Source organism: Heterostelium album (assembly GCF_000004825.1).
Source record: "Heterostelium album PN500 unplaced genomic scaffold PPL_contig13, whole genome shotgun sequence".
Lineage (NCBI taxonomy): Eukaryota > Evosea > Eumycetozoa > Acytosteliales > Acytosteliaceae > Heterostelium > Heterostelium album.
Genome location: NW_008805090.1, coordinates 426,499 through 452,648, shown reverse-complemented (window position 1 = coordinate 452,648; position 26,150 = coordinate 426,499). Strand labels below are relative to the sequence as shown.

The following is a 26,150-nucleotide window of genomic DNA, read 5'->3' as shown; positions in this document are numbered from 1 at the left end:
TTTCTTTTGATCAAGAATGATGTTCGGTAATTTTAAAAGACAATGTAAAACATTGTTAATTATGCGCGCATCAGGGGCACAAAACATAATGGCTCCAGCGAGAATCGAACTCGCACCTTCTGTTAACTTTAGCATCCTACGAGACAGATGCACTGCCACTATGCAATGGAGCCAATACAAACTCAATTTTTTTCAATTTAATTTTTTATTTTTAGCTATTAAAAATAATTTTAAAAATCGAGTTTGTATTAGCTCCATTGCATAGTGGCATAGTGTGTCTTGCATATAGATAACCTTAATAGTCTTAATAAGCACCTATTACCCACTGTAATACATGAAAGTATTTGATTGTTTTTTTTTTGGTCATCCATTAAAAGTGGGAAAGAGTAGAGGGTAGAATATATTTTAATCTTTTTATGTTTAATTGGTCGAATTATTATTATTGTTGTTGTTGTTGATGTCTCTTAGGTCATTTGAACTTGTTAATTGCATATGCTTGATTAAAAGTGTTGCAGGTGAAAAAAAAATGTTAAAAAATAGTTTTAAGTTTTTTAAAATTTTTTTTATTTTGACGACTATTTATTCGATCATCATTTTTTTACATTAGTAATTTCTTTGTTTAGTTTAGTTTTTTTTTCACATTAGATTAGATTTTAGATTTGATTTATATCAAAACAACAAGAAAGAAAAGAAATGGTTTCATTCTCAAAGATTATGACATATGGAGGTATCTCCTTTGTGGTCGGATCATTGTTGATGTCGATCTACGACCAATACCAAGACTATGTCGAGGAGGAAGGATTCACACAGAGCTCTTTGTTTGGATCTTCAGGTGGCGACGACTCGTTGGCACCGAGAATGAAGAAGCCAAAGAAGCTTTCGCAGGCTGACGACGAGCGTTTGGTCATGGAGTTTGAAGCCTACCGTAAGATCGGTAAGGAGGCACTCCAAGAGGAAGATCTACCAAGAGCTCTCGAGATCTTTGAAATCATGTACGGAATCGTTTCGAAATCGATCACCCTTCAGAACGTCGATCACGGAAACACCTTGTTCATGGTATTCCGTTTGGCCAATGCCACTCAAAATACAAAGAAAATGGTTAAATATGCTCAAATGTAAGTTTGTTTATTTATTTTTTAATATTATTAACTATACTATAACATATTAACTTTATTTATTTATACTTCACTTTATAATAATTTAATAGTTTGATTGATGGTAATGGACCAAATCCACAAGGACAGAAATTAGAAGAGACATTGAATCTCTATGAAGTTATCTTGAAGGATTTGACTGACGATAAGAAATATAATGAAGCTATTGAATTGGCCAAGTCAATTCCAAGAAAATACAACCTTAAGGCAGAACAACTTTCAAATCATTATTCAATTCTTGCAAATGTATGATATTATCAGGATTCGGAGAGTATATATATATATTATAATGTGATAAACTAATAATATCTATCTACTTTACATATCTTTAGTTATACAATAAGATCGATGCAAAGAGTGATTGGTTAGATGCCGTTCACAAGTCAGTTGAATACGCAAAGAAATCAGGAAATACTCAATTCGTTGCATCATGCTTAATCGATTTAATTGAATTCTATGTTGCTCAAAGTAAGACAAATCACAACATCAATATTGATAGATGTTTTTAGAATAGTTTGAAAAACAAAAGGGTAATGATAGATATTAATTATAATGATAATCACATTAATTTAGAGAATGACGAAAAGATTGATGAAACAGTAGAAGAAGCTTTGGCACACTTCCCAGGTGAACAAAAGATTTCATTCCTTAGAGTTACCGCACCAATTTACTTTGCCCACGGTTACTATGAAAAATACATTAAAGGACAAGAGGAAATCATTCCACTTTTCGAAACAAAGGTTAACAACAACACTGAAAACTCTGAGAGCGAGCGTTTGAAATTAAGAAACTATCTACTCAATGAAATCAACAGATTAGGTTGTGGTTATTTAATTGTCGGTCGCGAAGATGAAGCCATTGAGAAATTCAATGAAGTTAAAAAGTAGGTAGTAGTAATTAATGTGATGATAATATAAAAGATTACTTACATGTTTATTAATCGCGATTATTAGCTCAGAGAATTTAATTTATACAATTCCATCAGTATCTAAATATTTCAAAACAAAGGAAGCTCATGTCGAAGAGGAATCAGAGTTTTCAATCATTCTTGCATGCCACGAAAACGTTACAGTTCCAGAAAACTCTGTTGTCGTCTGTGAGTTTGAGAATCCAGCCGATCCAGATGCACCAACCATCGTCGAGAAGGATGCCAACACCAGAGAGATCGTTTTGGAAGTTTCAGATGTCCAAGGTATCGATGTCACCAAGGCCTACACCGCTAAAATTACACTCTACAACAAGGACAACCGTGAAGAGCCACTCTCCAAACACTACCAAATCCTTTCACCACAATCACCAATCAAGGGTACAGTAGATCAAATGTTCCAACAATTATTGTAAAAAAAAAAATAGTAGTGGTAGTTGTTGTTTTTCCGAACAAAATAAATATAGATTTAGACCAAATAATTATAATATAAGGATAAGATAGTGTTACGATATTAATAATCGATCGATAATAAAATAATATAATAATAATAAGTTTGTTTATTTAAAATATTATTTTTCTAAATTTTGATACTATGATTCATGACAATATTAGATTGATATTCATCATAGTTTAGATAGTGACTGAATCGATTGCCTCGCTTTGGATTGTTTGACTTTCGGTGGTTTTCGGAATTGCATATACACTGGAGGAATGGTTGGTACTCCAACAGCATTTTACCGTAGGAGATATTACTGAACGATAGCAGACTGTACTGATAGATAATGTTTTGGTAAATTAACCTATCGCCACGATTGATATCGGCAATCATCGCCGGTGCTTCCAATTGTTGTGTTGGTGTTGACTTTAAACTGCTGATAGTCGAAGATCGATACGTCGATATACCTAGATGAGATATCAATGAGGTGATTGTCTTTGATCGATTATTATATTGTATTGAATTTGTTGATTTTGTTAAATGATTAATGAGTTCCGGTGTTTGTATAAGATTCGATGTATTTTCATCGAATTCATATAGTTCACTATTAAATTCTCCATCAGATCCCTTGTTTTGTTTGTTTTTAAATAAATAGTTGTTTAATATTATATTATCAAATTGAATTGTTGTTTCTAACTTACAATTAAGTATCTTGATTGAATTTCAGGTTCATTTGAAATTATATCACAAAATGAAATATCATTGGAAAGCTTCCAAAGATTTTCCAATGTCATTTGTGGGTTAATTTGGTTGTCGACAGTATTTCCACTGCCACTTTCATTTCCATTTCCACTTGCTCCTTTACCAACTCTAAAAGCATCTAGATAATTACTAAAATATACATCCAATTGTAATCCATCTGCTATTTGAGTGAGTGTTGATTGATCGACCGGTTGGTTAGATGTCGATACTCCAGTGACAATCGTTGCCAAATTATTACCAGAAACACCTCCCAATTGATAAAAGTTTAGATTACCAGAGTCACAAAACACACCATCCGCTGCTGTTGTCGTCGTCATCAATTTACCTAAACATATAAACTCCAAGTCATTGATACAACCTCTTATATCATTATTATGAATCCGAATAAATTGTAAAAGTGAATTGAACTGCTCTTCATTTAAAAATGTTTCTACTTTGCCCTCCATCATCAAAATGAAATACAGCAACAATAGGATTTCCAATTCTTCATATCTCTCGAAATAGTATGCATCTAAATCGTTACTCTCTATAATTCTTTCTATTAAAGGTGTACTCTCTTTGTTTGTCAAGAAATAGTTAGAACAAAATAGATAGCTATCTAAATTTAGATTCTATAGGTTGTCGTTAGTAACTTACCATTACAAGTAATAATAATTGGAATCTTTGAAGTGGATATCAGAGTTGTTAGAGAATTGCTAAATCCTCTATCGTCTTCAAACAAGATATCCACTTCCTCGAATAAAACCAATGTTGCACTCATCGATGGTAGTTTAAGATCGTTGTTACTCGTTTGTTGTAAAGCTCCTCCACTATTATTTCTCTTGTTTGTTGTTGACTTCTTTGGTGTTGTAAGTGTATTACTATTACTAGTATTATTACTATTATTATTAATACTACTATTGTTACTATTGTTATTATTACTATTAAAATTACAAAGACTCTTTGATTGTGTTGCTTCACCTAGTAGATCCATGATGGCTTTTCCATTTCTTCTCATCGATGGATTCACCTCTAGAATTTGGTAGTTGTATTGCTTACACCACGAGTAGATCAACGCTGTCTTTCCACATCCAACCGGCCCGACCATAACAATGGTAGAGTTCAACTCTTCGCTGTTCTTCTTTGACTTTCGCTTCTTGGTGGCACTACTATCGGTGACCTGATATCTCTCTTTATCCTTATCACGCCAACAACCCATCCATTCTGCAAAGTCCATCGCAGTGTACGTATTATTACTCTTTGTAACCACTTGGAATATCTCGTTGAACTTGTTCGAAAAGTATTTGTCAGACCACAAACTATTGTTGTTGCTATTCTTAGTGGAAGTAGTGTTCTGAGAAACAGATCCTCTAAATTGATTGAACATATTGGACAGTGTTGCAATGGATATCATTTCAACACCACCACTTTCAATACCTTGAACCAACAATTGATACAACTTTTCAATTATTATCTCTTGTTTACTATTTATATTTGATGGTGATGTTGTTGATGAGGATGTTATTGTAGTTGGAGTTTCATCTAATATAATTGATTGTTGTGTTTGTACTTGTACTACTAATTCCTCTTGTGATTGTTGTGATTTCTGTGATTGTTGTTGTAATTGTGAAGAACTACTATATCCAAGTTGTTGATCGATTTCCTTAAGCATACTTGTGAAGTTTGGGATGAATGTATTCAAATCAAACACCAACATTGAATCCAATATCTCTTGTGATGCCAAAAGTTTCATTCTTTCCAGTTCTTCGCCATCTTTCCACTGTTCACACTCTGTATATCCAATATGACACTGTGATTTATCTGGAAAATCATTTAAATTGTAAAGTTTATCACAATCCACTATTGTAACTATATTATTATTATTATTATTACTAATACTACTACTATTATTGCTATTGTTATTACTATTACTACTTTTAATAGTTGTTGATGTTGACGATGTTGAAGGTGTCATTTGAAAGAATGGATGTATAACTTTGCCAATTGAAATGTTTGCACGATCTTGACATGTCTTTATAATATCTTGTCTGAGTTCATCCTGTAGTTTCTCGACAAACTCTTGGTCCTTCTCCTGTTTCGATTTGAATATCTCTGCAACTGGACCACCGTTATTATGAAACTTGTCTTCCAACAACTTTTGATTCTCCTCCTTCTGTTTCTTCTTTTTAACAATCTCTTCGCCTCTAGTGAAAAATGGATGTACCGGTTTATTTTCATCTTTTATAATTACTGTATTATTATTATTACTACTACTACTTGTAATAACATTCTGTTTATTATCACCATCATTACTTTTATTGTTATTATTATTATTTATATTACTTATATTATTATTTGATGATAATATGAAATGATTTGTTATTTTTGATTGTTGTTTAGATGTTGCTGCTGTTGACGTTGTTGATTTATTCTTTCTTGGTGTTACTGCTGGTTTGTTGTTTGTTGTTTCTTTTGCTTTTGCTTTTGTTTTTGTTTTTGCTTTTGTTTTTGACTTTGTACTAGTATTATTATTGGTTGTAGATGTAGCTGATTTATGTTTCTTTTTTGGTTTAAAATCACTATCACTATCTTCTTCTTCTTCTTCGTAGTCATCATCATCGCTATATTTACTATTAGATCTTACTCTTGTCTCTACTTCATCAGGACTTTCAAAGTCATCGGCATCATTATCATCATGTTTTTCATCTGAAATGAAATCATCATCGTCATCACTATATTTACTATTTGTTCTTTTTAATCTTTTCATATTAAAATAACTAACAAAGATCTAATATTATAATAGATATAATAAATAATTATTAATATAATTATTATTATTAATATTTTTAAAACAAATGTTATTCAAATTTTTGAATTCTTGGAATTTTTGGCGCCAAAGTAAATATTAACACCTGTCAACCGTCAATAAGTTTAAACATAACATTTGTTTGATGATTTCAAAAATAATATTAAAAATAAAGAATAAAATGATATTGTTTTGTTTTGTTTTGTTTGTTTATTTGTTTAGTTAGTTAGTTGGTTGGTGTTTTAATTAATAATGTTTTTGAAGGTGATGGTGGAATAAAGTTAGTGTTTTGTGTTGAGTTTGTATTGTTGGTGTTGCTGGCGGGTGTCGGTGTGTTTGATGCAGCTGCTGAGGAGAATGTGTAGAGAAGTCCACCGGTGATAACTATCATTGAACCCAAGAGTTTGGAGGTGGTCAAACACTGACCGGATCGTGTTGGATGCGTCGGATCACAGAGGAACATTGCACTCGAGAAGAAAACAACGATCGATTGCAACGCGTAGAGAACACCCATTGTCACTGTACCATACTCTGACAGTACATTGAAGATACCATACGAACGGAGTGTGCTCGTACAGATGAGAATGGAAAACAGTGTCAGCAAGAACATCAGACCGTCGTAGGGGACGTTCGACAACGGTGTCAGAATCCAACCGTTGATATTGTAGAGTGTGATAGTCGACAAGTAGATCAAACAGCATATCACACTGTAATAGCCGTAGCTAGCGGCGAATCCAAACGGCGACACCTCAAACTCACGCAACATATGCTCAGAGTAGATATGTGAAGCGGAGAAGATGAACGATGCTAGCAGCACAGCAATGATACCAGCGAAAAACGAAGAGTTGTTTGTAGTTGTTAGCTGTTGTTGTTTAGTTGCCGCATCGAGGGCATCCACAGTAGAAGTTGTTGAATCAACAGTTGGTAATGTATTTACTGTATTTGGTACAACACTACTACTACCACTAGATGGTTTATAAACACATATAATCAAACCAAATACAATGACAAAGATAGATGCCCACTTTGCGGGTGTCAGTGACCTGCGCAACCAAAACTTTGAGAGCAACGCACTGAATATGATCTTTGATGAGAATATCACTTGAAACAACCCACTGCCAATACTGATTTGTCCAACTGTTGTAAGCAACGATGCAAAGGCATCGAGTACCGCCAATACAATATACACTTTCGAGGGAACCGCAGATCCCGGACGTAGTTTCACAGTGCCTTTCGTTGGTGCCGGCAAGAATCGCATCATAGCATATCCCATAAATATAAATGTATTTGTTAACATTGCTCTAGAATCTTAATAGATAGATAGATGGATAGATAGAGGTTAGATTGTTTATTAACTTAAAATAGATTGTTTGTTTGATCGATTGATTGATTGATTGATTCCATACCAAATTTAGCAGTATCATATATTAATTGTACAATAAGGGTATTACAAATTCCAGAACCTAGAAAAACACCGCAATAGGTGAGTGCTTTCAACATCTCTGCATTGATCGCACTGTTTGTACTCGATACAGTACTACCTGGCGGAGCTCCACTATTTCCTGACTTTTTGGATGCTGTCATTTTTGTTTTTTTTGTTCAAAAATTCGACTAGTATTTAATTTAACTAGTTTGTATAATCTTATTTTCTCTTTTATTATTATTACAACTATTTTATTTAATAAATATTATTAAACACTATACTATACTATATTATTACTATGTTTATATTTTATTAACATTATTATTATTATAAATAAATAAAAATCTGAAATATATATATGAAATCAGATGAATGAAAAATGTATAAATATAATGATAAATTATCAGATATTTTGTGATTTGATTGCAATCAAATCAATTGCGGTGTCATCCACCTCACCACAAACTTTTCCAATGTCAATAAAAAAAGGTGAGAAATTGTAGTTCGTTTTTTTGTTTCAAAAATATTAATAACAACACTTTTGAAAAATCAAAAATATATTGAATGTTTTAAACAACTAACTGAAAAAAGAAACAATATATTGTTGTTCTTTTTATTATTTATTATTTTTATTATTATTTTGTTATTATTAGTTAATATTATTGATCAAATAAAAAGATAGAATATAATAAAATAAAGATAGAAGATATAAATGGCATCGAAATCAGAGACATGGAAGAAAAGAGAGGATTGGAGAAAACAAAAGGAGTTGGAGGAGGCTAGAAAAGCTGGTACCGCTCCGGCAGAGCTCGATGAAGACGGAAAGGAAATCAATCCTCACATTCCTCAGTATATTACAAAGGCGCCTTGGTACGTCGATACCAATAAGCCGTCGTTGAAACATCAGCGTGCATTCAATAAGAAGACCGACTACGACAAGCAGTGGTATGATCGCGGTGTCTACGCTGCACCGGCTGCCACCAAATTCAGAAAGGGTGCGTGTACCAATTGCGGTGCGATGACTCACCAAGCCAAAGACTGCTGCGAACGTCCGCGAAAAGTGGGTGCGCGCTACACCAACCAAGACATCAGACCGGACGAAGTGATCCAGTCGCTACAGCTCGACTACGACAGTAAGCGCGACCCCTACAATGGCTACGACCCAGAGTCATACCAAGATGTCATGGCTGTCTACGAGAAGGCAGAAGCTGCCAGAAAGAAGAAACGTCTACAAGAGATTATGAAAGAACAGAATTTAAAGTATGTGTTACGATTATAATAATAATAATGAAAAGAGAGAGCTGCTATAGATATTAATATACAATCAATTATTATTAGGGAAGGAGAGTTGAATGAAGAGGAACTGTTGAAACAAGAGGAAGATCAAACATTTGATAATGAAGATGCAGCGTTGATTCAAAAGATGGATCCAAAGTCGAGAACAACCGTGAGAAATCTCAGAATTCGTGAGGATACAGCAAAGTATTTGTATAATTTGGATTTGGATTCGGCGCATTACGAACCAAAGTCGCGTTCCATGAGACAGAACCCACTGCCTGCCGCCAACATTACGGATATTCCGTTTGCCGGTGACAACTTTACGAGAAACACCGGTGAGACTAAAGAGTTCAAACAGATGCAGATGTTCAGTTGGGAGGCATCCGATAAGGGTCAAGATGTAGACTTGTCGGCGGCACCCTCACAAGCGGCGATCCTGCATCAGGAGTTCTTGAAGAAGAAAGAGCAGCTGAAGAACAAGACGAAAGAGTTGATTTTGAACAAGTATGGTGGTGAAGAATCACTTCGGAATCCAGAGAATGGCGGCAGTGGTGCTGTCGACATTGTTCCACAGACAGAGATCTATCAGGAGTACTCTGCTTCGGGTAAACTCATCAAGGGTGAAGAGAAGTTGACAAAGAGTAAATATGAAGAGGATGTATATATTAATAATCACACTGCCGTTTGGGGATCATACTGGGAGAACGGTGTCTGGGGATTCCAATGTTGTAAACAAACTATCAAAATGTCATACTGTACAGGCGAAGCTGGAAGAAAACTTAAAGAACAACCTACAATACCAATTTCAAAGAAATACGAAGATAAAGATAAACAAGAAGAAGAAGAAGAAGAAAAAGAAACAGTTAAAGATGATAAAGAAGAAAGAAATAATAGTAATAATAGTAGTAGTAGTAAAGATAAATCAAAAAAGAAACAAGAGAAAGAAGAAAAAGAAAAAGAAAAGAAACTAAAGAAAGACAATCAAAGAACAAGAGAAACTAAACAAATCGACATCGACAGACGAAAGAAAGAGAGACTACAACTCATTGTCAAGCGAAGGTTTTAATGTAACAGAGGAAGAGATGGAAGCATACAATCTAAAGAGATTGAGAGCTGACGATCCAATGGCTAATTTTAAAGATAACGATGATTGAAACAACAACAACAATAATCAAATTTATCAAAATAAAATCTTTAATTTAAATTATCATTGCAATTAATTAAGAAATAATTTGTCGTCTATTATTATTATTAATTTAAAGTCTGACACACAACTACAACTACAACTTTAACCCACTAGTTTTAATAATGGTTGTACAACAAAAAACAAACACTTTTTAAAAATAAAATAATATTAATTAAAATATTAAATAATAAATATTTATTAGAATTAATATATTCCATATAAGTACTTGTTTGTTAATTCAACTCAAGTTTGCAAATTTTATAATACCAATAATACTAATGGTAATATATTTTATCAATAGTCATTTTAAATCTATTGAAAAAAACTAATATTAGTATTTTATTCGTAAACACACCCCTTATTGTTATAACATTCCTTTCGAAAATGAGGTAGTGTCATTTTTGTTATTCGTCATCAGAATCCGCATTTTTGCACAACTAAAAAGTTTTTCACCCTCCTTAATTTAAAATTTCAAAAAACTAACAGCTAAATATTGTGAAAATCTGATCGATCTTGAATGATAAAAATATAATTGTATTTTTGTTCACCAATATTATTTATTTATTTATATTTGCTGTTGTTTATTATTATTATTGATTTAAATGGTTTGGTTATTGGATACAATAATAGTTGACCATTTAAACAAAGAGTAGAATAATAAGATTAAAATTTTAAATATAAACAGCATTAAAATTATAAATATCCAGAAGTAGTAGTAATACTTAAATAATTAACTAAATAATAATAATATTACTTACTGAAAAAAAAAGAAAGAAATATTTATAATCAATTATTTATTTAGATATTATTCAAATAAAATCTATTTATATATAATTTATTAATAAAATGATAGATTCAAATCATCTTTATTTTTTAAATCAAAATAAAGAGAATTTAAATAATGTTAATCTAAGTATTCAACAACAACAGACACTTTCGCCATCGAAGCCACTTTCACCGATGGCCATGTCACCACCACAGACCTCGGCCAACAGTTCGACGGCCTCACTACCAATTCCATTCAGTTTGAATAATCACAGTGAGTCAACAATCGCCCCTACCAACCACACATTTCTTATGCCACTTCAACCAATTTCCATGTCCTCAGGTGGTGGTCTTGAAAATGGTGGTGCGAGTGGTTCAAGTTTGACTTTATCGTCGGCATCATCATCATCATTGTCATTGTCATCGTCCATGATAATGCCTCCACCATCATCACTATCTTCATCATCATCAACTTTGATGGGACCACCTCCACCTCTAGCCTATACAAAGCGTTACTCAAATGTTTTCGAAACAGTCTCGAGATCTCAAACTACAACGTCAACAACACTGGCACCACCAACTCCACAGATGTCATCAGCTGCCAACAGACACAGCAAACAAATGGTTAGAAGGTCTGTAAAGATTGAGACTTCCGACCTCAATGAAAGATGTCGTGAGGAAAGAAGATCGGCAGCCATCTCCAAACAAGCCAGTAAGCGTGACCTCACTATTTTCCTTTCCAGACAAAAGTCAGAGTTGGAGATGAAAACCGAGAGAAAACCTGAACCAACCCCTACCGTTCCAGAGCAAGTTAAAAAGAGATTGGAGGCAATCAAAGAGTTATTAACCTCTGAGAATACCTATCTCAATCATTTAAATACAATTGTAGATGTAAAGTATCAAATTTATATTTTATATATTATTTATTTTCTCCTAATTTAAATTAATTATTTCTTTAATTATTTCTAGATTTATTTATTACCACTTAGACGTGATTACTCTGCTCCTGAAGAAGTTAAATTTATTGTATCTATCTTCTCGAATATCGAAGTCATTAGAGATGCCAACAAGAATGTATTGGCACTACTCTCAAGTAGAATCAACAGTTCACTAACAAATGATACAGTGCTTTCAGATGTTTTATTTAAATTTGTAAGTCTATTATTTTTATTATTAAGATTATTATTTTATTTTATTTATTTTCTAACTTGAAATTTAATATTATACTACTTTATTTTAATAAAGATTCCAACATTGGAAATTTACAAAGAATATTATGTCAATTGGTACAGATCATTACATAACTTGGATCAATGGTTGGCAAAGTGTAAAAAGATAAAGAAATTCATTGATGATAAATCATTGATCACTTTAAATTTGAAATCATTATTAATTATGCCATGTCAGGTATTTATAAAAAAATATTATTATTAATTTAATACTAATTAGTAATTGTTTTATTCAACATATTAAACAGAGAATTCCTAGATACACTCTACTGATTGATGCAATATTACAATACACCAATCCATTACATCCAGATTATGTACACTTACAAAATGCAATGTCCATGACAAAGAAACTAACGGAATCGATTAATGAACGTATTAGAGATTCTGAAAAGACACAATTAGTAACAAACATTCGTTTGAAATTCGATGATTCCATTGGTGTATGTAAAGATGTTTTTATTATAAAGTATTTATAAATAACTAATATTATAATATTTTTATTAATCTCTAGTTCTTGGATGAAATTCATCGTAGATTAGTAAAGGAATCGTCAGAGTTCCAATTGTTACCCTGTAAAAATATCTCACAAATTAACGACCACTATGTTAACAACGATGACGACACCGACGAGGAAGACTACTCAAGCGGAACCAAAAAGAAAAAGAATCAGAAATTGATTCCAAGTGATTGCAATCTGTATTTATTTAACGATTTGTTTGTTATTGGTGTTCCATCGCAACAAATAACAACGAAACAAACTGCTTTACTAAAAGCAACACTTGCAACAACCATATTTAAAGAATATCCACAGTGTAAGTTAACAGATAAACACGTTAATAATCTGGATTAATTAACATTAACTAATAATTGTTACCGAAATACACACAGTACCACTAAAGTTTTCAATACATCATAATTCTGGTACCTACTTTTTCAATGCTGCAAGCAGAGAATTAAAGGAACAATTTGTAAAGGAATGTAATGAAGCAATCGAGCTATTGATTAAAGATGACGTCGAACTACAGGAGCGACGTAAGAAGATACGTTTAGAAGGTAGCGATGAAGAGGGTTGGAATGTATTTGATCCAGAGGTTGTCATTAAATACCCAATGGCTCAAAAAGCTTTGGAGGTAAGTGTTTATTATTTTATTCAAATTATCAACATTTTACTTACTTTTATAATTAATTTAGGAACTAAACCAAATGCAAACACAAATATTTACTCCAAAGAAGAGAAAGAGTGTAGTTGGAAAATTAAAGGAAAGAACTAGATCATTCCTTAGTCCTCATAAAACCTTGAATGTCAGGAGAAGTTCTTCATTTTTATTAAATTCACTTGAATCCGATGTTCCAACAAACGCATCACAATAATCAATTATTAACAAATTTACAAGTTATACAAATTAAATTTTGGAAATAACTAAAAAAATAAAATTTATATTTATATTATATTCATTCTTCATTTGAAGATCTTTAAAGAAATAACAACAACAAATGGACTTGGAATTTATTTTAAAAATTTATATTTTATTTGATTCGAATTGTTTTGTTATCCACATAGGCCATTCTTCAAATGAAAGTTTCGGTGTGTTGATAGCGGTTTCGTAGAGGTCATAGATGTTAAGATTACACTCCCAACCCAAGTTGGCAATTTGGAGTTTTATACTTCTGGCAACCGTCAGGAAGTAGAGTTCCTTCAAACGAATGAGATTCTCAGAGTCGTATTTCATTCGCATATCTCTGAGTTCAATCTGTGATTTGTCCATATCGAGCTGCAACTCCAAGAAATTGGCATGCAGTTGTTTGAACTTCTTTTCACCGTCTTCCTTACCGACACGAATGATTACCAATTGATCTTCCTTGTCCTCCAATACCTGTGAGAGATATGACTTTTGTTTCAACAAATCCTCACGCTCCTGCTTGACGGCATTCAACTCGGCAAGCAGCTGTTCATTCTCCTTTTGATATCTATCACTGCTCTCTGCTTCTTCGAGTTGATGAGCAATGTCATCGATTGAATTTGACATGCTGATGATTTGTTTCAATCTCTCGGTGGCATGTTCGTCACCCGAGGTAACGAGTGTTGAGAACTCCTTGCCAATACTATCCTTTAGTTGTCCGTTCTCTCTGGATAATCGTTCCTTCTCTTCGGTCAGTGCTTTAATGGTTGTATCCATTGCATTGACACGACTCTTGACATCGTCGAGCGAGTACAGCGATGTCTTTGCTTCGTCTTTGAGCGATTTCAACTCTTTGATGAGTGCAGCGTTCAACTCGTCCATTTCAATCATCTTTGACTCCATAGTATTGTTTGCCTCTACGGAATCCAATTGCATTCTAGAGTGTTCATCGGTCAGTTGTTGACACTTCTCTTGTAAATCTGATATCTCCAACTCCTTGTGACTGTTGGTTGTCTCCAGCTCTTCGATTTTGATCAACAATGATTGTACTTCTTCTTGTGCCAACTGTCTTTCTTTGATAGCTGACTCACTTTCAGTCTTTATTTGCTCCAACAATCCTCTTAACTCTGCCAACTCTTTCTCTTTGTTTTCACATGATTCCTTTAGTTCTGATACGACTTGTTGTTGCTGTTCACTATCATCGCTGTTCAAACTTGCCTCTTGTTTGAGTTGTAATAGCTGTTGTTGTAATTCATCTCGCTCCTTGCTTAGAGTTGCTTCTGACTCTTTAATGGTGTTGTTTTCATCACTCAACGAAAGAACTTGATTCTCCAACTCACTAATCTTACTATCTCTTTCCTCTAACTCTTGATTAAGCTTATTAGTGGACAACAACAAATCTTCTGCTTGACTAGCACTACTACTCTGTTGTTGTAGCAACTGTAAAAGTTGAAGATGTTGTTGTTGTTGTTCCAAACTAGCTGTTCTTTGTTGCTCCAACTCTTGTCTTACTCTTGCAATCTCATCGTCCTTCTCTTTCAACAGCGAATCAGACTCTGTTAACTTTTCTTTTAAATCTTCAATATGGCTATCCAACTGACTGATATTCTCTTTACCACTGTCGCTCTGAGTGTCCACCGCCTTCTGGAGTGCTTCCAACTTCTCCTTGAGTTGTGGCATCTCTACATCCTCCAAATGTCTAATGACACCCTCCTTCTTTGACAAAACATTGGATTGTTCTTCCAACTGTTGTTTGGCAACATTCAACTCTTCATCTTTGGCATCGATCATCTTTTTGGAATCCGACGCAATATCACTTACGGATTCTCTTAGCTCCTCGATCTTTTCGTCCTTCTCGGCCAGTTCCTCTTTGAGTTGATCGATATCCTCTTGTTTCTCTTGAAGTGCTGCTTTCAACTCGCTCATACGACTGGAATCTTCCTCCTTGCTCACGGTGAGTTGACTCACAGTCGAACCCAACAGTGCAATCGCCTCGTTGGTTTCTCCACTCTTTTGAACGAGATCATTCAAATGATTGACAGCCTGTTGCTTCTCAGCAACGGATCTCTCCAAATCGGAGATCTCTCGCTTCTTTGACTCCAACTCTGACTTTACCTCTTGTATCGCTTGGCTGCTATCCACCAATCGCTGATTCAATGCACCGAGCGACAAATTCAACTGCTCGATATCCGCATCTCTATCTTTGACTTGTTGTCCCAACTCTCTCGAGAGTTGTTCAAACTCCTTTGCTTTCGATGCTGAATCACGTTGCTCATTGGACAACTCTGATAGTTGGCTCTGTAGTGACGCCAACTCCTCTAGCTTCTTTGCCAAACCCTGAGCATCTTTGTCCTTCTCAGACTGCAACACAGTAAGTTGCTCTGTCAACTCTCCAACTTTGTTAGCCCCGATTCTGAGCTCGCTATTCTCTGATTTCAACTGTTCTATTTCATCTGTCTTATTAGTCAAAGTTCTATTTACATCATCTAGTTGTTGTTGAAGTTGCTGTTTCTCCAAAGCAAGTTGTTCATTTAGTGATTGTACAGTATTCTTTTCCTCTTGTAACTGTTGCTCCAGTTCCTCTAAAGATTGTTTGGCAGACTCTAATTCCTGGCCGACTGAATCCAACGATTGTTTCTTACTCTCCAACTCTTCAGTCAATGTAACCAACTTTGCTTGTAGATCATCTTGATTCGATGACAACTGCTCCTTCATCTCTGAAACTACATTCTTTGTCGACTCCAATTCCTTCTCCAACGACTCAACCGACTGACTCTTGGTTTGAAGTTGATCTTGACTCTCGGAATACTGCTTCTCAAGTGACTCTAAAGATTGTTTCTTTGCATTCAACTGCTCTGTCAAATCGGATATCTTCAACTCTAGTTGAGCGCTGCTCTCTGCGCTTTGCTGTCCAAGCTGAGCAATCTGGTTGTTCGACTCTGTAATCTGTTGTTGCAGCTGATTGATAGTGGATTGATACTTCTCTTGCAGTGAAGCGATTGCATTCTGTGACTCTTGTCGCTCACGCTCGATATCGTCACGCAGCGACACTGTCTTTTCCAGTCGTTCTTTGGTGAGACGTTCAATCTCGTGATCACGATCATCGATATCCTCTTGTAGTCGCGACTCTACAAGTTTCGCTTGTTGCAAATTCAGTTGATGACGTTGCTCCACCAGTTCCAACTCATTCGCTTTTTGCTTCTCTGCAGTCTCCATCTTCAACTCGATCTCCTTCAACTCCTGTGCTTTCTTCATCAACTCTGTTTGCATCTCCAGCTTGTAATCGACGATCGTCTGTTCCAGCCGTTTGATTTGTTCATCCTTCTCCTGAACCGATCCCTGTTCCTTCGATCTCAACGTACTGATTTCCAACGCCAACTTGTTCAACTCCTCTGTATTTGCAATCATCGATTCTCTTCTCACCGAACCAATAGTGATCTCCTTCTTTTCCAACTCTTGTTTTGAATTATCCAATCTTTCAGTTAACGTTTGAATTTCCTAAATATAACATGTTAGTTAGTTTGTTTCTCAAACCACCCAAATCTATTAGTTATAATCATTTACCAATTCATCTTTCTGTTGACGAAGTGTCAATTGTTTTATATTTCTCTTTTGAACATCTATGATGTCTTTGAGTTTATTCATTTCCAAATCCTTCTGAGTGATTGTATTCTCTAGGAGGGTTACAGCGTTGAGTGAGTTACGATTCTCTCGTAGTTTCTGATGGTATTGGATGACGTTGGCAACACCTTGTATCCAATATTGCATCTCACGTTCATTCTTGGCACGCAGTACATACGATCTCGATGGAACGTCAATCGAGAACATATAGGTTGCAGGATCATGTATTTTCGTAGAGGTTACCTGCTTAATATCGATCGATCCCAGTGAATTCGATCCGATAACACTGATATTCGATTGCGATCCACTCGATACCGGTGCCGGTTGATTCTCATAGTAATGTAGATCCGATGCATTCGGTGACAATGAAAAGAATCTTGTTTTCCATCCTTTAATCAATCCTTTATCCTAATATTATTATTATTATTGAAGAATTAGATTTAACATCTTAACATTTTGTGGGAATCAATGAATGACCAAAAGATCAAAAAATAAAAACTAGTGGGAAAAAAACACAAAACAACAAACACTTACTCCTTGTTTGTCTAGCCAACCCTCTAGGTGTGGTTTCTGAGAGTTACCATTACTGGTTCCACTATTAGACATACTAAACTATATACGATATACTAATGAAAAACAATATTGAGGAAAAAGATGATTGATAATATTGTTTTGAATGTGTAATGAATAATATTCTTTTTTTTTTAGTTCTACTTTCTTTCTTTATTTTATGATTATTATTATTTTTTTTTTTGTTAATTAATGAATGGAAATGGATGACGTAGATAACTACAGGTTTGATTTAATTTTTTGGGTTGATGATATTTTATTGATGATTTAAGCTTAAAAATTTAATTAAATAAAAAATTGAAAAAAAAAAGAGATATTAAAAATATCAATAAAAACAATTAAAAAGAAATGTAAAAAGGTGGAAAAAACATTTTTTTGGGTTAATGGTACTCGATTTTCTTAAAACAGGGATTCAAAAAAAAGTTTGCAAAATCAAAAAAAAAAAATACAAAATAAAATGAAATGAAACAAAACAGTGTTGTTTGTCGTTGGTAAAAGAGTTATGTAGGTCAGTTACGACCAGTACTAGTACGAAAAAAAAAAAAAAACATTTTATTACCAACATTGTTTGATGATGACGTTTTGTTGTTCACTACTTTCACTGATATATTTAGCAATTTTTTAGAGAGCGATCATTTTACATCATCATGCAAAGATTAGTGCCACTAATCGTCTAGATCTATAATTTCAGGTGGTTGCTGTGATTTGGCAAGAGGTTTTTTGGCTCGGTTTGGTGGTGGCCACTGTGGAGCAGTCGTAGCTTCTATTGTTGTTTGTTTCAGTTTTGTTGTTGAGGGTGATGATGTTTTACTTGGTGAAGCTGGTGTTGGTGGTGATTGTTGTTTGGGTTTCGGTTTCACACTCACAAGACTAAAGTCATCAGTAATACTCTTGAAAACTGGTTTCGCTGGTGATAGCGGACCATCTAAATCATTATTGTTATTATTACTTGGTTGGTGAGGTTGTTGGTTGTTTTTGTTATAGCTTTTTGTTGGTGTTGTAGATGTTGATGTTGATGTTGCTGATGAAGTTGATACTTTACTAATTCTTGTAGGTTCAAATTTGGATACATCAAAAGTATCTTGTGAAATTGGATCGTCTTCGTCTTCGAAAGTAGATATTGGATTGTTCGACTTTGTTGTTGTTGTTGTTGTTGTCCGTGTAGGAATATTCTGCATATTCAATCTAGGATAGTGGTGTTGCTGTTGCTGTTGTAATGCTGGTTGTTTGTGTTGCACTGATTTTGATGATGGTGCTGATGATAAAGTACCTCGATTGGAACTTGCTGTAGTTGTAGTTGTCGTAGTTGTTGGTTGTGGTAGAGTTGGTATTATAACTATTTCATCGACTTCATCTTCATAGTCATCTAAATTAATATCATTTCTATTGAATTTTGAAGGAGAACTTGTTGTTGTTGTTGTTGTTGTCGTTGTAACCGTATTATTATTATTATTAGTTGTTGTTTCTTCACTATCGAAAAGAGGTGGTGGTGGACTACCATCGCCGCCAGTTGTGAACATTTCGTCGTCATCCACTTCATCGAATACACATGGAGTCTTCTTTATTGGAGTTGTTGTTGGAGTTGTTGGAGTTGTTGGAGTTGTTGAAAATACAGTCATTGCAGTTGACTGTGATAGTGAGCTGGTTTGACTGCTGGAAGTTGCAGGCATCTTATCGAAATCAACATCTTCACGTTCCTGTTGTGACCAATTTAAAGTCGGTGTTTCAACTAGTGTATTACTATTATTATTATCATCATCATCATTGTTATTATCATTATTATTTCTACTTATACTACTACTACTATTATTGTTATTATTATTATCATTATTATCATTTTCATTTTCTAAATAATCTCTTGTTAATCCAATACCTATTTCATCATCATAGTTTCTTCCAGCGGTGGTCTTCAATTCATCCATATTAACATCGATATTGGACATATGAGATAGCGGAGCTGTAAGTTGAAGCGATGACGACGAAATCGTTTCATATTGATTGCTCGAAGGCATCTTCACTTTGTATCTACTATTTGAAAACTCATCTATTTCCATACTAATTATATTCTCTACATTGTGAACTATATATAGTAAGATAGTAATAAGATGTTAGTATAACTACTACAAATATAGTTGTATTAGAGACATACTCTTTGGTGTTATGTATTTAGCTTTGAGTGAGGAGAGTGACGATGAAGAGAGTGAGAGTGGAGTGAATGAGAATATGTCGGATGAGAAGAAGTCGTAGGACGAGGTGGCATCGACTCCATCGACATCGTGGTAGTGATCGTCGTCCACCGAGTGGAGGTTGAGTTCTCGCTCTTTCAGTTTCTCCAACTCGAGGTTCGCTTGATATCTGTGGCGTTCCGACAGCACTTTGTCGCGATCAATCACAAAAGCAGTGCATTCGTGTAGTGTGTTATCGTGCAGACAATGATGAATCCACTTGACATCGATTGCAAATACATATTCGCCATCGGACGATGTAATAACCTTGAACGAATCAACCTGAAAAGGATCATCAACAAACCAAAAGTATGCAGTGGAATATGTAGAATGTGTAGTTCCACCGTATTGTTCTAATAATAATAATAATAATAATAATAATAATAATAATAATGTTATTTGAAAATAAATAGAATAGTATAAATATAAATATTCAATCAATCAACAACATCTTTATGAATAACTCACTCCACATTAATTTAATATCAGATGTAATATCTTTGGCGAACCAAGCGGTGAATGGTTTGAATAGATTACTATTCTCTATTGATGAATATGATGTTGTTGTTGTTGTTGTTGATAATGATGACGATGATTGTAAAGGTTGTTTTTTATTTGATAAAGATGATATAGTCGATTGATAATCTTTATAATTACTATTATTATTATTATTATTATTATTATTACTATTATTATTATTATTATTTACAACATTTTTAGTTTCAATAAATATATCATCTTCCTCTATATCATAATCTTTTATATTATTATTATTATTGTTATTATCTAAATCTATTTTACTATTATTACTTATATTACTTGTGTTACTATCATTATTATTATCTTTAATATTATTATTGTTATTATCAAAATTATCAGTATCTAAAATAATATCATCATCATTGTTTGTCGTTGTTGTTGTTGTTGTAGTTTTTGATGTTACAGTATCATTGCTATAATCAGTATCAAAAATAATATCACTACTACTATTGTTATTAATATTGTTATTATTATTATCAACTTGTGAATCTATATTCATTATACATAATTAGCATTTGAACAACAATAATAATGTCTTGATTTTAATTTGTTTTTTGAAAAATCAACAATACAATAAAATTTTAATTTTTCGTAATATTGAGAATTTCAAAAGTTCAACCTATTTCATTATCATATTTTTAACAGTTACATTATATTATATTATATTAAATGTTTATTATATAATGGGTATGTATTATATTGATTAATCATTAGATAGATAGATAGATAGAATTATTAATTTAACAAACATTAAAACTAATTATATATATATATATATAAATAAAAATTATAATTTGTTTTGTTTTGTTTTGTTTTGTTTTGTTTTGTTTATAATATGACAGTTGAAACAGATAAAAAAGAAATATCGGAATGGGATGAACCGACGAATAAGAGTGGATTGGGAGCGGTCGGTGCCACTCCGAGAAGAAACAGATGGGATGAAACACCCCAGAAGATGGCGAGTAGCGTCGTTGCAGAGACACCAAAGCGAAGATCGAGATGGGATGAAACACCGGTTCAACAGATGGGTGCTCAGACACCGAGAATCGGAATGGCAGGCGTTGGTGGTATCACTCCGCTTGGCGGCGGTGTCACTCCGCTCGGTGGAATGTCGATGATGACACCGCTTCCGGGCAGTGCAGGTTCTTCGTCGGTTGCTCTAAAGATTGAGCGAGAGATCGACGATCGTAACAGACCGTGGACAGAGGAGGAACTCAATGCACAGCTACCAAGCGATGGCTACGAGATATTGGCGCCACCCGCCGGCTACGTGCCGATAATGACACCGGCGCGAAAGTTGATGTCGACGCCGGTCGGTGTCGCCGGAACGAGCGGTGGATTCTTCATTCCTGAAGACCAACCGCGTGTATCTGGTGGCGCTGGCGAGTATGGCGTCGACCAGACTCCGGGCGGTCTTCCCATGAAGCCAGAGGACAAGATCTACTTTGAGAAGCTGTTGAACGAGGATGAAGAGGAGACACTGTCACCGGAGGAAGCGAAAGAGCGAAAGATCATGAAGTTGTTGCTGCGTATCAAGAATGGAACGCCGCCAATGAGAAAGCAGGCGCTTCGTCAGCTGACAGACAAGGCGCGTGAGTTTGGACCGGCGCCACTCTTCAATCAGATTCTCCCGTTGTTTACCAGTCAGAGTCTGGAGGATCAAGAGCGTCATTTGCTCGTCAAGGTTATCGATCGTGTTCTCTATAAGCTCGACGACTTGGTGCGTCCATTCGTGAGAAAGATTCTCTCTGTGATCGAACCATACCTGATCGATCAGAACTATTATGCGCGTGTCGAAGCGCGTGAGATTATCTCCAATCTTTCAAAGGCAGCTGGTTTGGCATCGATGACCGCAACAATGCGTCCCGATATCGATTCGCCCGAGGAAGACATTAGAAATACTACGGCTCGTGCATTCGCTGTGGTTGCATCCGCACTTGGTATTCCTTCGCTGCTTCCCTTCTTGAGAGCAGTTTGCAAGAGTAAAAAGTCGTGGCAAGCGCGTCACACCGGTATCAAGATTATTCAGCAGATTGCCATCTTGATGGGTTGTGCAATTCTGCCGCATTTGAAGTCTATGGTTGAGATTGTAGAGCATGGATTGAACGACGATCAACCCAAGGTAAGAACTATCACTGCGCTCGCTATTGCCGCACTGGCAGAAGCCGCTACACCCTATGGTATCGAATCGTTTGACTCTGTGCTCAAACCACTCTGGTATGGTATCAGACAGTATCGTGACAAAGGTTTGGCAGCGTTCCTCAAGGCGATCGGTTATATCATTCCACTGATGGATGCACGTTACGCTTCCTACTACACCAAGGAGGTCATGACAATTCTGGTTCGTGAGTTCAAGACCAACGAAGATGAGATGAAGAAGATCATTCTCAAGGTGGTCAAGCAGTGTGTTGGAACGGAGGGTGTCGAAGCGCAGTACATCCGTGATGAAGTGGTACCAGAGTTTTTCAAACAGTTCTGGGTTAGAAGAATGGCCGATCGTCGTAATCACAAGCAACTGGTCGAGACAACCGTGGAGATTGCCAACAAGGTCGGTGGTGCAGAGGTTATCGCCAAGATCGTTGACGATCTCAAAGACGAGTCGGAACCATATCGTAAGATGGTAATGGAAGCGATAGAGAAGATCATCTCGTCACTGGGAGCATCAGACATCAATCCACGACTTGAGGAGCAGTTGATCGATGGTGTTCTCTATGCATTCCAGGAGCAGAGTACCGACGAAACACTGATTATGCTTCAGGGATTCGGTACTATTGTACTGTCGCTTGGTGTTCGTGTCAAGCCGTATCTCACACAGATCGCCGGTACCATCAAGTGGCGTCTCAACAACAAGTCGGCAAAAGTACGTCAACAGGCAGCCGACTTGATTTCGCGTATCGCCGTCGTCATGCAACTGTGTGGCGAGGAACAGCTTATGTCTCATCTCGGTCAGATTCTCTACGAGTATCTGGGTGAGGAGTATCCAGAGGTGCTGGGTTCGATTCTCGGCGCGTTAAAGTCGATCGTCAATGTCATCGGTATGACCAAGATGACGCCACCCATCAAAGACTTGCTGCCACGTCTCACACCGATCCTAAAGAATCGTCACGAGAAGGTACAAGAGAATTGCATCGATTTGGTCGGTCGTATTGCCGATCGTGGTGCCGACTTTGTTTTGGAGCGTGAGTGGATGCGTATCTGCTTCGAGCTGCTCGACATGCTCAAGGCACACAAGAAGGGAATTCGTCGTGCCACTGTAAATACATTTGGTTACATTGCCAAAGCGATTGGACCGCAAGAAGTTCTGGGAACACTGCTCAACAATCTCAAGGTTCAAGACCGTCAGAATCGTGTGTGTACAACCATCGCCATTGCTATTGTCGCAGAGACTTGCGCACCTTACACCGTACTACCGGGACTGATGAACGAGTACCGTATACCGGAACTGAACGTTCAGAACGGTGTACTAAAATCATTGTCGTTTTTGTTTGAGTATATTGGGGAGATGGGTAAAGACTATATCTACGCGGTGACGCCGCTCCTAGAGGACGCCCTGATGGATCGTGATCCTGTACATAGACAGACGGCTTGTTCCGCCGTCAAACACATGTCACTCGGTGTGCACGGTCTCGGCTGTGAAGATGCATTGATACATCTACTCAACTATGTTTGGCCAAACATCTTTGAGACATCGCCACACGTCATCAACGCATTCCTCGAGTCTGTGGAAGGTCTCAGAACCGCACTCGGACCAACCATCATCCTACAATATACACTTCAAGGTCTATTCCATCCCGCTAGAAAAGTACGTGACATCTATTGGAAAGTCTACAACATGCTATACATCAGTTCACAGGATGCAATGATCCCCGCATACCCAAGAGCTGCCGACGACGGTCCAAACACCTACACAAGATATGAACTTGACTATGTAATTTAAAAATATAAATAAAAATAAAATTAACATTTTAAAAAATCAATCAATCAAGCAATCAATCAATCTTAATATCTGTATTTTATAATTTCAATCACTTAATTAAAATCTATTCTTATCTTTGATCTTTCAAATTTGAAGTTCCAATCTTTTAATTTACAAATTCATTTTTCATTGTTCAAAATTACTAATTTTATAATTTTATTTATTTGTAAATATTTGTGTAAAAAAAGATGAGTGATACTACTAAAGATAAAAAAGATAGTGATAAGAAGCAACAGATTAGCAAAAGAAAGAAAAGAGAAGATGATGAGATTATTTCAATTCAAGATGCTTTGAATGATCATGTTGACGCACAAAAAGAGCTATATGAAGAAGCTGTTGATCAATATAAACAGAATTGGGGTGATGAAGAGTATAGTATTAATTAATAATAATTAAATTAGTTTCATAATAATATTAATTATATTCAATCTTTAGTAAATGCACATTTGATAAAGGATATATTACACAACCTGTTTATGCATGTAAAGATTGTCCAGGTACATTTGGATTTTGTTTTGGATGTTCAATGCAATGTCATTTGGATCACGATATCATAGAGTTATTCAAGAAGCGTGCATTTAGATGTGATTGTGGTACAAAGAAAGCTGGATGTATGTAATAATTAATATCAACAACAAAAATAGATATATTAATATGTTGATTTTGCTAGCAACTAAATGTATACTTCAAAACAATAAGGTTGGTGCAGATGACAATACAGAGAATCAATACAATCAGAACTTTAGTGGAAAATACTGCTACTGTAAGATGACCTACAATTTCGAGGAGGATATGGTGCAATGTCTGTTTTGTTATGAATGGTTTCATGAGACTTGTATTAAATTGAATTCAAATATAGAGGTATTTATACATTTATTCAACAACAACAATGAATGAACTATATTGAGAAGACAAAAGTGTTTGTTAACATTTTAATTATATATTTTAGATACCAGATTTAGATGAAATGTCAGACTTTATCTGTGGAGATTGTATATTAAAGAATCAATTTTTAGTAAACTATCCAAACATAAGATTGTTTGCAAATACAGATGATCATAAAGATCATACAGAAAAAGATAAAGATGATAAAGAGAAAGATAAAGAAAATGGAAATTTGAAGAGAAAAGTAGATGGTAAAGATGAAGAACACAACAACAACAACATTAAGAAACATAAAAAAGATGATGAAATAGTTGATGTTATCACAGTATCAACAACAACAACAACTACTACAAATAATAATGATAATAATGATGAAAATGTAAAGAAAGAAGAAATAGTAGTTTGTAAATGGAATAAGCAATTGAAAGGATTGAATTGTGATTTGTTTTGTAAAGATGGTTGGAGAAATATGTTGTGTAGATGTGGAGAATGTATGAAACACTATGAAACTCAGAAGTGTATGTTTATATTCGATAAGCCAAGTGAGTCTGATGACGACGACGATGGAGAGAAATCAAAGAAAGAAGATAAAACACCACCTAACCTATTCACAGAGATGGACACTGTATTCAAGAAGGTCATTCCCGCACCACAACAAGATACACTCCTACAAGGCTACTCTGCCATGAAAGATAAATTGTCGGCGCTATTTGCCTCCAAACAACAATCAAGTGAAGTAATCACCAAACAAGACATTCAAGCAATCTTTAGTGAGTTGGCGAAAAAGAAGCAAGCAAAATAAAAGATAATTTTATATTTTTAAAATAAAATATTATTATGGATTGGGCACACAGAAACTTTCAGTGTAAATGGCAGCCAACAAAGTAGAGGTGACGAAATAACTGTCCAACCAATTGAGTACTCAGCAAAAAAAATTAGCTAATATTCTTTAATTATTCTACCATTAATTAATAATAACAAGTT

The 26,150-nt window shown here is 35.1% G+C and overlaps 9 protein-coding genes and 1 non-coding gene across 10 annotated transcripts; 5 read left to right on the top strand and 5 right to left on the bottom strand.

Moving 5' to 3' along the window:
* Positions 1-16: 16 nt before the first annotated feature.
* Positions 17-222, top strand: PPL_05966 (uncharacterized protein; the record flags this gene model as incomplete). Its single annotated transcript, XM_020576836.1, has 2 exons — positions 17-162; positions 216-222. The coding sequence occupies 2 exons, from the start codon at positions 17-19 to the stop codon at positions 220-222; spliced, it is 153 nt and encodes a 50-aa protein (XP_020433248.1).
* Positions 90-173, bottom strand: PPL_05967. Its single transcript is given in 2 exon segments — positions 90-125; positions 137-173. It is a non-coding gene; the product is annotated as a tRNA-Thr (tRNA).
* A 471-nt stretch (positions 223-693) lies between the features above and the next one.
* Positions 694-2,495, top strand: PPL_05965 (uncharacterized protein; the record flags this gene model as incomplete). Its single annotated transcript, XM_020576835.1, has 5 exons — positions 694-1,115; positions 1,208-1,400; positions 1,487-1,622; positions 1,728-2,037; positions 2,075-2,495. The coding sequence occupies 5 exons, from the start codon at positions 694-696 to the stop codon at positions 2,493-2,495; spliced, it is 1,482 nt and encodes a 493-aa protein (XP_020433247.1).
* Positions 2,496-2,712: 217 nt separating this feature from the next.
* PPL_05964 (uncharacterized protein) lies at positions 2,713-6,026 on the bottom strand (the record flags this gene model as incomplete). The annotated part of the gene is made up of 4 exons (XM_020576834.1): positions 2,713-2,854; positions 2,883-3,145; positions 3,220-3,878; positions 3,917-6,026. The coding sequence occupies 4 exons, from the start codon at positions 6,024-6,026 to the stop codon at positions 2,713-2,715; spliced, it is 3,174 nt and encodes a 1,057-aa protein (XP_020433246.1).
* Positions 6,027-6,291: 265 nt separating this feature from the next.
* On the bottom strand, positions 6,292-7,649 carry PPL_05963 (uncharacterized protein; the record flags this gene model as incomplete). Its single annotated transcript, XM_020576833.1, has 3 exons — positions 6,292-6,596; positions 6,894-7,373; positions 7,472-7,649. 3 exons carry the CDS (start codon positions 7,647-7,649, stop codon positions 6,292-6,294), a joined length of 963 nt encoding a protein of 320 aa, XP_020433245.1.
* Positions 7,650-8,200: 551 nt separating this feature from the next.
* On the top strand, positions 8,201-9,920 carry slu7 (pre-mRNA-splicing factor SLU7; the record flags this gene model as incomplete). The annotated part of the gene is made up of 3 exons (XM_020576832.1): positions 8,201-8,748; positions 8,827-9,677; positions 9,754-9,920. 3 exons carry the CDS (start codon positions 8,201-8,203, stop codon positions 9,918-9,920), a joined length of 1,566 nt encoding a protein of 521 aa, XP_020433244.1.
* An 878-nt stretch (positions 9,921-10,798) lies between these two features.
* Positions 10,799-13,320, top strand: gxcO (RhoGEF domain-containing protein; the record flags this gene model as incomplete). The annotated part of the gene is made up of 7 exons (XM_020576831.1): positions 10,799-11,608; positions 11,687-11,869; positions 11,963-12,124; positions 12,195-12,389; positions 12,461-12,761; positions 12,838-13,079; positions 13,141-13,320. The coding sequence occupies 7 exons, from the start codon at positions 10,799-10,801 to the stop codon at positions 13,318-13,320; spliced, it is 2,073 nt and encodes a 690-aa protein (XP_020433243.1).
* A 149-nt stretch (positions 13,321-13,469) lies between these two features.
* Positions 13,470-17,576, bottom strand: PPL_05960 (uncharacterized protein; the record flags this gene model as incomplete). The annotated part of the gene is made up of 3 exons (XM_020576830.1): positions 13,470-16,847; positions 16,914-17,378; positions 17,505-17,576. The coding sequence occupies 3 exons, from the start codon at positions 17,574-17,576 to the stop codon at positions 13,470-13,472; spliced, it is 3,915 nt and encodes a 1,304-aa protein (XP_020433242.1).
* Positions 17,577-18,205: 629 nt separating this feature from the next.
* Positions 18,206-20,804, bottom strand: PPL_05959 (uncharacterized protein; the record flags this gene model as incomplete). The annotated part of the gene is made up of 3 exons (XM_020576829.1): positions 18,206-19,620; positions 19,690-20,118; positions 20,234-20,804. The coding sequence occupies 3 exons, from the start codon at positions 20,802-20,804 to the stop codon at positions 18,206-18,208; spliced, it is 2,415 nt and encodes an 804-aa protein (XP_020433241.1).
* Positions 20,805-21,140: 336 nt separating this feature from the next.
* On the top strand, positions 21,141-25,968 carry sf3b1 (HEAT repeat-containing protein; the record flags this gene model as incomplete). Its single annotated transcript, XM_020576828.1, has 6 exons — positions 21,141-21,691; positions 21,950-24,233; positions 24,470-24,651; positions 24,717-24,892; positions 24,952-25,142; positions 25,231-25,968. 6 exons carry the CDS (start codon positions 21,141-21,143, stop codon positions 25,966-25,968), a joined length of 4,122 nt encoding a protein of 1,373 aa, XP_020433240.1.
* Positions 25,969-26,150: the final 182 nt, after the last annotated feature.